The sequence below is a fragment of the Solanum dulcamara genome, chromosome 7 (assembly GCF_947179165.1).
Source record: "Solanum dulcamara chromosome 7, daSolDulc1.2, whole genome shotgun sequence".
Taxonomy (NCBI): Eukaryota; Viridiplantae; Streptophyta; class Magnoliopsida; order Solanales; family Solanaceae; genus Solanum; species Solanum dulcamara.
In genome coordinates this window covers 27,544,211-27,556,398 of record NC_077243.1, presented here as the reverse complement: position 1 = coordinate 27,556,398, position 12,188 = coordinate 27,544,211, and the positions used below count along the sequence as shown (strand labels likewise).

The 12,188-nt window shown below is 35.4% G+C and overlaps 2 protein-coding genes across 3 annotated transcripts; one reads left to right on the top strand and one right to left on the bottom strand.

Annotated features, from left to right (window-relative positions):
* The first annotated feature begins 1,074 nt into the window (after positions 1–1,074).
* Positions 1,075–2,643, top strand: LOC129895001 (transcription factor MYB4-like). Its single transcript, XM_055970614.1, has 3 exons — positions 1,075–1,329; positions 1,637–1,766; positions 2,054–2,643. Exons 1-3 carry the CDS (start codon positions 1,179–1,181, stop codon positions 2,532–2,534), a joined length of 762 nt encoding a protein of 253 aa, XP_055826589.1. The 5' UTR covers positions 1,075–1,178; the 3' UTR covers positions 2,535–2,643.
* A 486-nt stretch (positions 2,644–3,129) lies between these two features.
* LOC129895000 (uncharacterized) lies at positions 3,130–9,732 on the bottom strand. Of its 2 annotated transcripts, XM_055970613.1 has the most exons (6): positions 9,356–9,728; positions 9,197–9,274; positions 8,857–9,106; positions 8,657–8,753; positions 4,169–4,234; positions 3,130–3,661 (listed from the first exon to the last, which is right to left on the bottom strand). In XM_055970613.1, the coding sequence occupies exons 1-6, from the start codon at positions 9,501–9,503 to the stop codon at positions 3,461–3,463; spliced, it is 840 nt and encodes a 279-aa protein (XP_055826588.1). In that variant the 5' UTR covers positions 9,504–9,728; the 3' UTR covers positions 3,130–3,460. The 2 variants fall into 2 exon arrangements, with proteins under 2 accessions (XP_055826588.1, XP_055826587.1); XM_055970612.1 differs by having other exon boundaries at positions 9,197–9,732.
* Between the last annotated feature and the right edge of the window lie 2,456 nt (positions 9,733–12,188).

The window sequence follows — 12,188 nt, the reverse complement described above, 5'->3', positions numbered from 1 at the left end:
CCAAACCAATAAAAGTCGAATTTTTCGATATCAATTTTTCTCGGGTTTTTCGAGTTTTTTCGGGTTTTTCAGATTTTTTATAGTATCTAATAAAAAGCACAGAGCAGTGCTTCTTAAAAAGAGTTCTAGTACAAAATATCAACATATAAGATGGAGACAGAACACTGTTTGAAGTTTTAACTTTATAATATAACTTTATAAGATGGCTTTTTTGTATATTATTTAGATGAGCTTCTCAAGTCCAAATCTAAATGTAAGAAAGAAAACAAAAATTATGAAAAATTTTAAAAAAATATTTATAAATTACATTTTAATAAATATTTTTATGTATAACATAATTTAAAAGTAATATATCTATAATCAGGTCGGTTTGAGTTCGGTTTAACTTTTTTTAGTTAAAACCAAACCAACCATATAATGGTCGGGTTTTTTTTCCAAACACCAAACCAAGTCAAACCAAACCACTAGTCAGATTTTTTTTCCGATTTGATTCAATTTGTCGATTTGATGCAGTTTATCGATTTGCCCTGTACAGCCCTACTCGTAGGTTAGGATTTGTATTTATCTTTGTATGCAATATATTGAGGACATTTTTTACTCTTTTTCATTTTGCATTAAATAAAAGGGCAAGAAGTTTTAAATATTATTCCCTTCGTTCTCTTTTACTTGTCAATTTTTGACTTGACACACTTATTAAGAAATCAATTACTGATATAGTGAATTTATCATTTTACCCTTATTAATCACTAAAATCATAATCCAAATTTTAAAATATTTTGATACCAAAGATATTAACTCTCTCAATAAATTGAGGGTATAATAAGTAAAAAAAGATTTTACTTTCTTGATTTGTCAAATTTGACAAGTAAAAAGGAAAATCAAATTAGAAATTTTTTAGGGAGTATGTTTTACACCTCACTTGACTAAATTACAAATTCAATGAGTCTTTAACCTTGGCAGATCAAAGTTGTCACCAACTTAATTTAAAGACAAAAACAATGAAGTCGTTGTGGAAAGTCTACTCTTTCTTGGAAATGAGGTATATTGAATAAAGAACTAATCCATATAAAATGGATGGCAAATATAACTATATAAACCACAAGTCTTTTTTTCTTTTTCCAAAAAGAGCTCTGAAACAGTCCAAGTACTAAAGTAGGTGTGACTTGAACTTCAAAATCATGCCAAGAGTACCACAACAGCAGCAGAAAGGTACAAGCATGGAGGAGATAATAAAGAAGGGGGCATGGTCTCCAGAAGAAGACCAAAAATTGAGAGCTTATATCATGAAATATGGCATCTGGAATTGGAGACAGATGCCCAAATTTGCAGGTCCCACCAATAAAACCATACTACTAGTATTTGATTCATTTCAAATTTCATATGATCATTTTGATTCAGCACTTTCTAGTAATGATTTCTCAGATAAATTGCCACTTATATAGAACAATAACTTATGTAGCGACAAGAGGGGTTGATCAGATCGTAAGCACCCTGCACCTTCAACCCTTAGTTTGTGGCTTCGAGTCACCAAGGGAGCGAAAAAGTGGGAGATTCTAGGGAGGGGGTGGAACTAATGTAACTCTTTTGGGTAATTCATGCTTTCTTAGTCTCCTGAGCTTTGGTCGTGTGGTTGCAGGGCTTTCAAGAACAGGGAAAAGTTGTAGACTACGATGGATGAATTATCTCCACCCTGATGTTAAGAGAGGACCCTTTACCACGGAAGAAGTCGAAATTATCATCAAAACTTATCAGGAACTAGGAAATAGGTGAGAATTAAGCTCTTTTTCTCCCCCACACAACAGAGATTTATTAGTCTCTGTGGTTAGTTTAGTGCCCTGTGATTAAAATTACTGTTCCTAGCAGCCAAAAGGAACAAAAGAATAGTCTTTCTTTTTTCACTTCTTTCCAATCCTATTGAACAATTAACTAGGTAGGCTTGGAGTTCTGCACAAGAAAGTTTGCAAATTTGTAACATAGGTTCCTGTAAAGCCCTGCTCCTAAATGCATAATCCCGTTAAACTCTAACCAAATTAAATTATGTATTACTATGCAGATGGTCAGCAATAGCCGCGAAACTGCCAGGAAGAACAGACAACGAAGTTAAAAACTTCTTCCACACGTACTTAAAGAAGCATATGGGACTAAAAAATCATGATGCCCCATTGAAAACTAGGAAAAGCTGCGAGCAAACCAAAGAAAATGAGAAGGAAAATAGTACTCTAGGAAGACTTGTGCCAGAAACGATCAATAACAGCAGTTCATTATCAACAGATGTTTGTTCACCCTGCAGCAGCATCATTACATGTGAAGAAAATCAAATGATGGATCATTTTGTGAATTTCTCACAAACTTTTCAAGGTTGTTATAACAACATTATTTCACCTGTTGTCAATCAACAAGCCTCCGACATGAAAAACACATGTACAAATATTGGTGTTGCCCAGCCATGTTCCAGTCCCCATGGTTCTACCATTAACTCCTTCGACCAATTCGATATGAATTCATTCTGGATTGATGTACTTGGAAATTTCTGAACATCTTACTTTTTTCTAAAACATGTTACAACTTAGAACCCATGTGCAGGTCCTAGTTTTTATCCACTTTTTTTCACAAAGCAATAATCCTACATCTTCTGTATCAAAACTTGAAAAATAATAGAATCTATTATTGTGCCAAGTCTAAATTCATTAAGTTCCTATTACTATCACGCGTGCCAAAAGAGGTACAGTCAGCCAATCACGCCCTAAATAAAGAATAGAGGTAGTCAGTCAATCACACGTTCTGTGGAAGACATCAAATCCCATATAATATGGAATGTTAGCAAAGATGATATTTCTTTTCTGAGGGAATATTTGAGTAACATAGACCAAATGGCAAAGGAAATTACTGATAATATTAAATGATTTCATCCCTCAAAACACCAAAGTAATATTGACAAGAAAATAGGATTTTCATGAATTTAAATGACTTTTTTTGGTCGTAACATCCAGGTACTATTGTTGAAAGGTATCCAACATGGAAGTGTTTATTCATCTTTTCATAAATAGCGATATAGGTCACTTCATATAGCTTAAAATTTGTCCAGCTATGCATCTAATAGAGCAGGAATAGCATTTTAAGGGCTCACTCTCACATAAAAGTTTTCTCAAATGATGAATCTAAAACTGATAAAATTAGAGATGTCAAACCTTTTTGAGAGGTGCTTCATCATTGATATGCTGTGGGAATATACACTCATCACTTGTTATCTTCTTTCAGCACATATTGGACAGAGATTCTAGAACAGAGTGAGCGTTTCTCTTGTTATCTTCTTTAAAACAACAAGCCTATCAACAATCGTTGCCTTTCTCCTCTTTGCTCAGTTCGACTTTTTACAATAACTAGTTCTTCTAATTAACCATCTGGGAGATGCATAGTTAGTTAGAACTGAGAAGGTTAACTAGGAATCTAAAAACAACTGTTATTCTTCCTGAAACTTGCAGATTTCATGCATCTTGTTGCCTATTTTGCACAAAATGCCACTAAATTTACTTGTGAAAATACATTTCTGCTGTGAACTTGAACCCGCTTTGTATTTCTTCATCTCTTCTTCCACCATTCTCTTCAGGGTGTCCCTGATATCCCCCAATGCCCAAGTTATTGAGATGTGAGGGCGTGGATCCTGCCACCAAATCCAAGTAATTTTAATTTTTCACTTGAAGAAGCATTAATTCGACTGGGTGTGTTTGGTATGAAGGAAAATATTTTTCATGCAAAAATGTTTTACTAGAAAATGTTTAGTTGGAAAATGATTTTCTTACTTATTTTCTAGTGTTGGGTAAGTAAGCAAAAAAAAGTATTATACCAAGAGCATTTAAATATAATCTAGCAAAACATTATGGGGATGCGCCCGGGGGGGGGGGGGGGTTAAGGGGTGGGGATTGGGGATATTGGGTGGGTGGATCGGAGACAATTAACTTGGAATGTCACTTATAAAACCAGGCTTCCATAATTTAATTAGAGAAGTCATTTTCAAGGAGCTAGTTTTCCCAGAGAACATGTTTTCCAAAATATTTTGACGAACCAAAGATGAGAAAATTGGAAAACACTTTCCAGAAATGTTTTCCTCCATACCACACACTCTAAAAGTGAAACTTGCAATAAATTAAACATAGTTTATGTGGTCAACCTTGTAAAATTCTGGAAGGTTGTGAAGTTTGTAGACTTCATCAACAGCTTGGATTTGCTTTCTTATCTGAGGCACACAAAAACAAGTAAGTTTCCTCCCTTGCGTCAAAGATGAACTATATTAGCAAGACACGGGAGGACAAGGAAGAACAATAAGCTTTTATCCAAATTGACGTGAATGATGCGATGCCAGAGAGGTAGTAGAGAGCTTAGTCCAAACTCATTGTTCCATAATCGAAACACATGCGAAAGATGAACATTAACTGACCACTGTAGAGAATTAGTTGATCAAAATTAAAGCAAACAATAACCAAAGACACACAACAACAACAACAACAACAACCCAGTGAAATCCCACAACATGGGGTCTGGGGAGGGTAGAATGTACGCAGACCTTACTCCTACCAAGGTAGGACGGTTGTTTCCTGGAGACCCTCGGCTCAGTAAAAGCATAAATGCATAAAAAAAATGTTAGATAAGAATAGGAAATTAAAAGCTTTATGAGAAAAACAACAAACAAATAACGAATAGATAACAAATAAATACAAATAAATAAATACAAATAACAAATAACGATTAAATAAATAATGATAGCGTCACAGGTTCAATAGAATAATCAAAGCATAGAAAGTAATAAATAATAACATAAATAACAGAAATCAGAATTCACAGCGCAAGAGATCGTAATGCACTACTACGCCTATGAATAGAGAAGGCACACCTAAGATTAAAAGTCAACAATAGGAACCACCAAAACCTCTAACAACCCCACAATGCAGTTTTTGATTGTAATGAAATGGACAATGCTTGCACAAGGAATTTTCTTTCAGTGTGCAGAGCCAGGCATGCCCTGTGAAGCTGCCACCACTAGCTTTAGGAGAAACCCCTGTTCTAATCTAGTTTTCAAATTCTCCATTCACTTCAAAACCTGGCATTGCATCCCGCATCAGACTTACTCCTTATTTTGGTTAAAATCCACATAAACTAACAAAAGTTGATGGGTTTTTTACTGGTAACAAAAATTAATGTATTATCTACCGAAACTTGTTGGCCAACCTATTACAGTGACTTTCATAAAGATCAACCTTTTTTATGATGGTGATGTCCGAGACAGCTTGCAGCCTCTCCACCCACATAAGTATTGGGCAACACTGTCCACCAAGGCTTCAGCCAATGGGAAGAAATTACCTAGTATGTTTATCTCAGCTGAGACCTGATGATATCCCACCCCCACCCACCCCACCCCCACAAAAAAAAAACTCATTAACCACTAGACCACATTCTTGGGTTGCTAAAAACATCAACTGTTTGTCATCCTCCTCCCTAAACTTGTTGGCCTACCAATTATATTTATTTGCCATGAAGACATCATCCATTCCTTTTCTCAATCTCTACTTAGAGCTTGTTTGGATGGGCTTATAACTTATAGCTGGGCTTATAACTTGTAGCTTACAAGACAAAAGTCATAAGTTAAGACTTCTAACTAATGGTTTTTGGCTTATTTTTTGTTATTTTGGCTTAAAAACAAGTGCTTAAAGGCACTTTTTTATTTTATCTGAACATTACAAAACTGCTTAAAAAACAAGCCAATCCAAACAAGCTCTTATTTAAAGAAACGTTGGCTAATCACATTGCAACTTGACACGAGTATAGTCACTCTTGATTTTGATTTTCATATTGCATATGTTATTTTGAATAGCTATTCAGACAAAAATAATATGTGTACTTGGCTCAATGGGTGACCTTTACTTCTTTATTCTTTTTGTTAATGGGCATCTCTGGTTGAATCAATATATCTTCAGTTTATCCAGAATTAGTGGCTGATTCCTGGACCCTGCTAATGCAGGATGCTTTGTGCACCGGCTTCCTTATCCAGAATATGTCAAACACGTTCCTAAATGTAAATGACATTTAGGCCTCATTTGTTTGCACTTAGTGGAGTTCTGAATCTTAATCATTCAGATTCAGCCCATTAAGTGCGTTTGGTTTTTAGGTCTGAATCTGAACCATTACGATTCAGCCCATTAAGTCCATCTGGTTTTTTTAAAAAAAACCTCTTAATGGATTTGAAAAGATCTGAACGAATCAGATCTGTTGGAGAATTTTAACAACATTCAGACTTACTAAATACAATTAAAAAAAAATAACGCCTCGCCTCTCTGCTCTTTGCACGACTTTACTCTCACTGCTACAAACTTTCTTCCCCTCTTTTCTCAATCAAACACTAATTTTTTCCTCTTGAACCGGTAAGTTTTCATAATCTTTACAAATCTTTTATTAATATTAACAATTTCTATGGAATGTATTGAAGTTTGTCAAAAACTCTTGTTTCAATAATATTTTTGGTGTATTGATGTTTATCAAGTTTCTGAGTGAAAATATACTAGCTATGATTTGTATACATATTTGAGGTTTCTTATTAGAATTTGATCTTAGGCCATTAATTTTATTAATACTCTTTGATCATCAAATCCACTTGTGATATTACACTAGATATATTATCGTTGTTGAACTATGTACATATGTTTCATTAAAATTTTGATTTATGCCACTAATTTTATTGAGACTTTGTATGATCAAATCATTTGTGAGATTACACTAGATATATTATCATTGTTAAACTAAATTTGTTTAGTTATTTGTTGTTGCATCTTTCATATGTTATATTTATTATATTTAATATCTCAACTATGGAACAATCTAGTGAAAATTCAAGAGTGATTTGAAAGAATTTGGAGTTAAATAAAACTTTTTTAGAAAATTGTATTCAAGAAATATCCTTAAACGGAAGACTTGGAAGTAGTTTGAAGCCAGACTCATGAAATAAGGTTAAAATAGTATTGTTACCCAAAACAGATGAAGAATCATTATGATTATCTAAAAGAAAAATAACAAGCTTGGTTGCCAATAACTTTATATATGATCCAGCAACCAATACTATTTTGATGTCTAATAGTGAGTGGATGAGTTCATAAATGTTAGTATTATTTAATAAATCTTTTCTTCATTTTGTTGTAAAAAAAGGTTTAATTTCATATGCACATTCAGTTGTTGAAAACAAACGGTCTTAATCATTCAGTGTTCAGATCTAAAATCTGCATATTAATATTCAGATGTGTATTCAGATCCACACATCTAGATCTTAATGCACATCTTAATATTCGGATGCTTATTTAGATTCAGACTTCTGAATCTTAATGGAAACAAATGAGGCCTGGTCTTGACGCTTCATTATGTTTGTGCCAAGATTTAATAGGATATTGTCATATCTTGGAATTCTACGTGTTAATATTCCCATAGTCTACTTACTGCTACCCTTCTCAAAAAGAAAAAACATTCAGTCTTACTTCCTAAATTTTCACATAGGCTAATTTTCAAAAGATGATAATTTTATATTCAGTTTTTCAATGTTTGTGAACACAACAAACAATATCAGTTGTGAACATTCTTACAAAATCTATTTGAATCCCACCAGTAACGAGAAGCTTATGGATATACTGGCCCTATGAGAAAAAGATACCATACACAGATTTTATAGTAGATGACTGTGGCAGTGAGGAGGAGGATTTGACAATACACATAAGCAGCAACTCTAATCCAATTACCCAGACAGAGGGAGATTACCTTCTTTGGTTGTACGATTGTACTTCTACTTTGTAATTCCCTAGATTAGTCATGAATATCAACTTGATCGATACAGCACACACACCTCCCAATTCAACACATTCCCAGTCCTTACGGTTGACCATGGAGGCAGCTTCCATTCGCATTGACATATCTCTCTCGAAAATGAAAGACACCTTGAAAGCTCATATAATTCAGAACACACTGCATGGAATGTTTATCTACCACCATTAAATATGGGATAGCAACTCAAATGGTGAATCTTGTTGTAATTCTTTTCCTTTTTGGGGGGGGATAGCCGATAAAACCCTGAAGGCCAGTGGCACACAGTTCTAAACTCGATAAATAATGAGCCCTCCCCTCTACCCTTCTCCACTTAAATACCAAGTTTTTGTCTGGAACAGGGTTTGAGCTCGTGACATGCGTGTATACTACACATCACAAGTTACACTCTTGCCACTAAACCAAAGCCCTAGGGACAAGCTTGTTGTAAACTTTTTCTCTTAGACATCGTCATAACCACCTCACTAATGAGGAAAGAGAAGGGTTATACTGGTTACTAGGCTAGATTTTTCCATCTCCTGACACTCCCTTTTCTCCCAATTATCTCATATTCTCTTTTTCTCAAGTTACATTACTTTCCATTAGCTCTTAAATCTCGAAAAATTGAATTTGGCACACACAAGCATGTACCTCGATATCTATTTTATATTAAGGGACCTTAAAGATGTACCAACAACAAACTTCTATACAAGGAGCATATTTATGACTTCAAACATTCTTCGAAGTTCATCTAGACGTGGAGACAATCCAAAACAGCAAACCATGTTTCCAACAAGTACTAAAGAAATGGCATTTTCCATACCTGTGCCAAGCCACCTGCTACAACTTCCAATGACATGAATGTGCGAGTTGAATCATCATTGACAAAGATCTCCCATTTGTTAAAATCTATCAAATACCTATGTCCATTAATAGACAACGATTACCAAAGAAACAAGAGGTTTTGTCTTGCCCAAAACAAAATCAGAGATAGCATGCATATCACTAATGTGGTCACCTCACCTCCTCTGAAACTGAAGCTTCTGCCGAAGCATGGAGACCATGGAATTAATCTGATGCACACGGAGTGGGACAGTTCTTCCCAAACTAATGTGAAACTCTCTACCCAACACCAGTTTTTCAAGCAGGTCTTTATCCTTCAATAGACCACTCAATGGTACATCAATATCCACAGCATGTAGAGTAGGTACAAGAGATGTGACCTTCTTCAGAAAACTGGCCAGCTCCTTCCATGTTGCAGATGGTATATGAACTAGAAGTAAAAGAAAATTAATGAAATAAAATTGCACAATTGGGTTATCTGCTCTTTACTTAATTCACAAAGCATAAAATGCAAATTTACCGGGGATGTAGACATGTAAAGCATAATTGCCTTCAATGTGAGGAAAGGTTCGAACACGATTCACGGAGTCCAAATGAACTTGAGAAGCAAAAAAGCAAACATTTAGTGAGCATAAATCGTCTTCAATAGATTTTTCTTGGTTTTGAAAAAGAAAGTTACCGAGAGAGTTGGGGGGGTGAAGAAGTGAAATAGGAGGTGGAGGCAGAGGGGCAAGTGATGTGGAAGCTGACGACGGCTGTGGATTGGAGTCGGAATCAGAGTCGGAGTCAGAAGAACCGTCTGCGTATGAGGCTCTTAGGGCCTCCATATTACTCCTTTTGTTTTGCCCTAACTTGGATGCTGAAGATCAATTAAGGCTCTGAATACCACTAGTAATTGAAATTATAAGTTACTAATTGTAAGTGTTGCCCCAAGTTGGATGTTGAAGATCAATTAAGGGTCTGAAGACCACTGGTAATTAAAATTATAAGTTACTAAGTTGGATGTTGAAGATCAATTAAGGGTCTGAAGACCACTAGTAATTGAAATTATATAAGTTACTAATTGTAATCACTTATTTGTTTGCCAAAATATAATTATAACTCTATTGTTTGGTTGATAAGTGAAATGGAATCCTCTGATGGGTAAAAATGATAAATAAATAATTAATGTTAACAAGGTTAATTTTTATTATGAAACCTTCCCCTTTTTCTTCAGCTTTTTTAGAAGCTAAGCTCTCAAAAAATATTTTTTAATAGTAGATCGGTGATTGTATTTGGGTGTTTGTTGAAAAGATTTGTTATGAAAAAAACGAACACCAAAATATTATTGGATCTTTCTGGATTGCATTTATTTAGTTTTGCGTTTGAAATTAGCTCAAGGAATTATTATTGATAAGTGAAAAAGATTATTTTATATCCATACTTTAGGTGTCGTTTGGTTGTTGGTTAGAGTTATGCAGATATTAATAATATATGTATTAGTTATGCAGATATTAGTAATATACGATTTAATTATGCAGTATTTATTTATGTTGGATTTACTCATGTAGGATTAAGTTATGCAGAATTTAATAATTCTTTTGGATGTTGATTTATTATGTTAAAAAATAATAAATATTATATACTTCTTTTCAAAAATAACTATTTTTGAACAAACAAAACAAAATCTACTTCAAATTTGGGTGTACTCAAACTTCAACTTAACTAGAAAATATTGAGAAGATCTACAATTTCATTCGTCTCTCAACAGATTAACAAGAGGAAAAAACAAGATGACGAGAAGAAGAAAATAAAAAAGAAATAAGTGTCAAAAACACAATTAAATTATTCCTTTTTTTGAGTTTCATACTTAAACTATTAGGAGTGTGAGTTTCATACCTAAACTATCACTTATTAGTTTGAGAAACATATATGTCTCTTTTATTTCACTCTCATCATGGTGTGTGTACTTATAACACCCCTCAAAAATTTTTCTAAGATTCGGACCCTTTTTGTATTCGGGTAGGGTCGAACTAGAGTATTGTATAGCATTTGCATGAGTTAAGATTAGTCTTTGAGAAATTGAGCAGCGTTAGAGGTGATGTGGGGTCATGAAGGACCCCTAGGACCAAATCAAATCCAAAAGATTCGTCGTGGCTAAGTTTGAGGAAGAGTTCGCATAAGGGGTTGACTTCTAACGACCCTATATTTTGAGATATGACGATCTGGGTGGCCCACGACCTATTAAATTAAAGGTCGTTGAGTCTTCTTTCCAACGCCACCAAGAATGTAAATTTTGGAGTTCGGAGTCAAGAGATATGACGATCCTAAGGCGAACTAGCACGACAGAAATTTTAGGCCTGGGCTGCAACTGCTGGGGATCTGGGCTTGGCGCCGCAGTGGCGCGACGCGCCACTATCGCGCCAGGAACATGCCTCATTAGTTTGGTCCCTAGCGCGGCGCGCCACTACGAGGTGTGCATGGTTTTTCAGGCCAAATTTCCAGACCCCAGAAAATATGGCTTTAGCGCTGCAATGGCGTGACGCGCCACTATCGCGCCACAAAACAGCCTCAGTAGTTTGGTCCTTGGCGCGGCGCGCCACTAACAGATGTGCAGGTTTTAGGCATAATCGGCCTGGCGCTGCAATGGCGCGACGCGCCACTATCACGTCGGGAGCGTTTTAGCCTATTTTTCAGAACTTTTGAGAAGGGGCAATTTGGGAATTGTCCCAAATTATATATGTATCATCCTTGACCAATTAGAGAATATATTTTCAGCCCCCCCTCTCTCTCTAAAAGCCCTAGGAGCCCCTCTCTCTCTCTCTCTTCTTCTTCTTCTTTTCCATTTCTAACAAGGAATTGCTTCCAAGAGCTTCAAGATTCGAGTTCTCCATTGAAGATCCAACCACAAGGTTTTCTTCAAGTCTTCACTAAGGTATGTAAGGCTATCCAAAACATGGGTTGAGTCCACCCATATGCCCTATTCTTGCTTTGAGGTTAGAGGTCCATGAGAATGGAGTTCTTGGTATGGTTTATGTTTGAATGAGTTTTGTCTCATATTAATTTGACTTTATTAGTGTTGATGTTGTTGAGCTAAGAAGTTCCTAAAACCTTCATGTTAGTATGAGTTGATGGAGATGACTTGTTATTATGTTTTGTTGATCTCTTTAACCATGTGATTGTGTTGCATAAGTCAATTTTCTTGAATGTGCTATTCTACTTGAATTGTTGGGTTAAAGCCTTAGAGTTGTGATGAGTCCTAAGGAGAGGTTATAATTGCTTATCTAAATGAGGCTTGATTGAGTTGATTGGAGGATAGAATTGACGAGTGGACGAGGTCCTAAATGGGACTTGCCATTATGACTTAATTGAGTTGAAATGAGAATAGAGTTGATGAGTTGGCAATGTCCCACATGAAACTAGCCGTGAGGGCTTGTTTGAGATGATTGGAGGGAGTCTTATGAGGATGGAGTCATGGGAGGAGTATCGAGCACCGAAGTGGGTAAGAGTATAGTCCATACTCGAATCCCAGA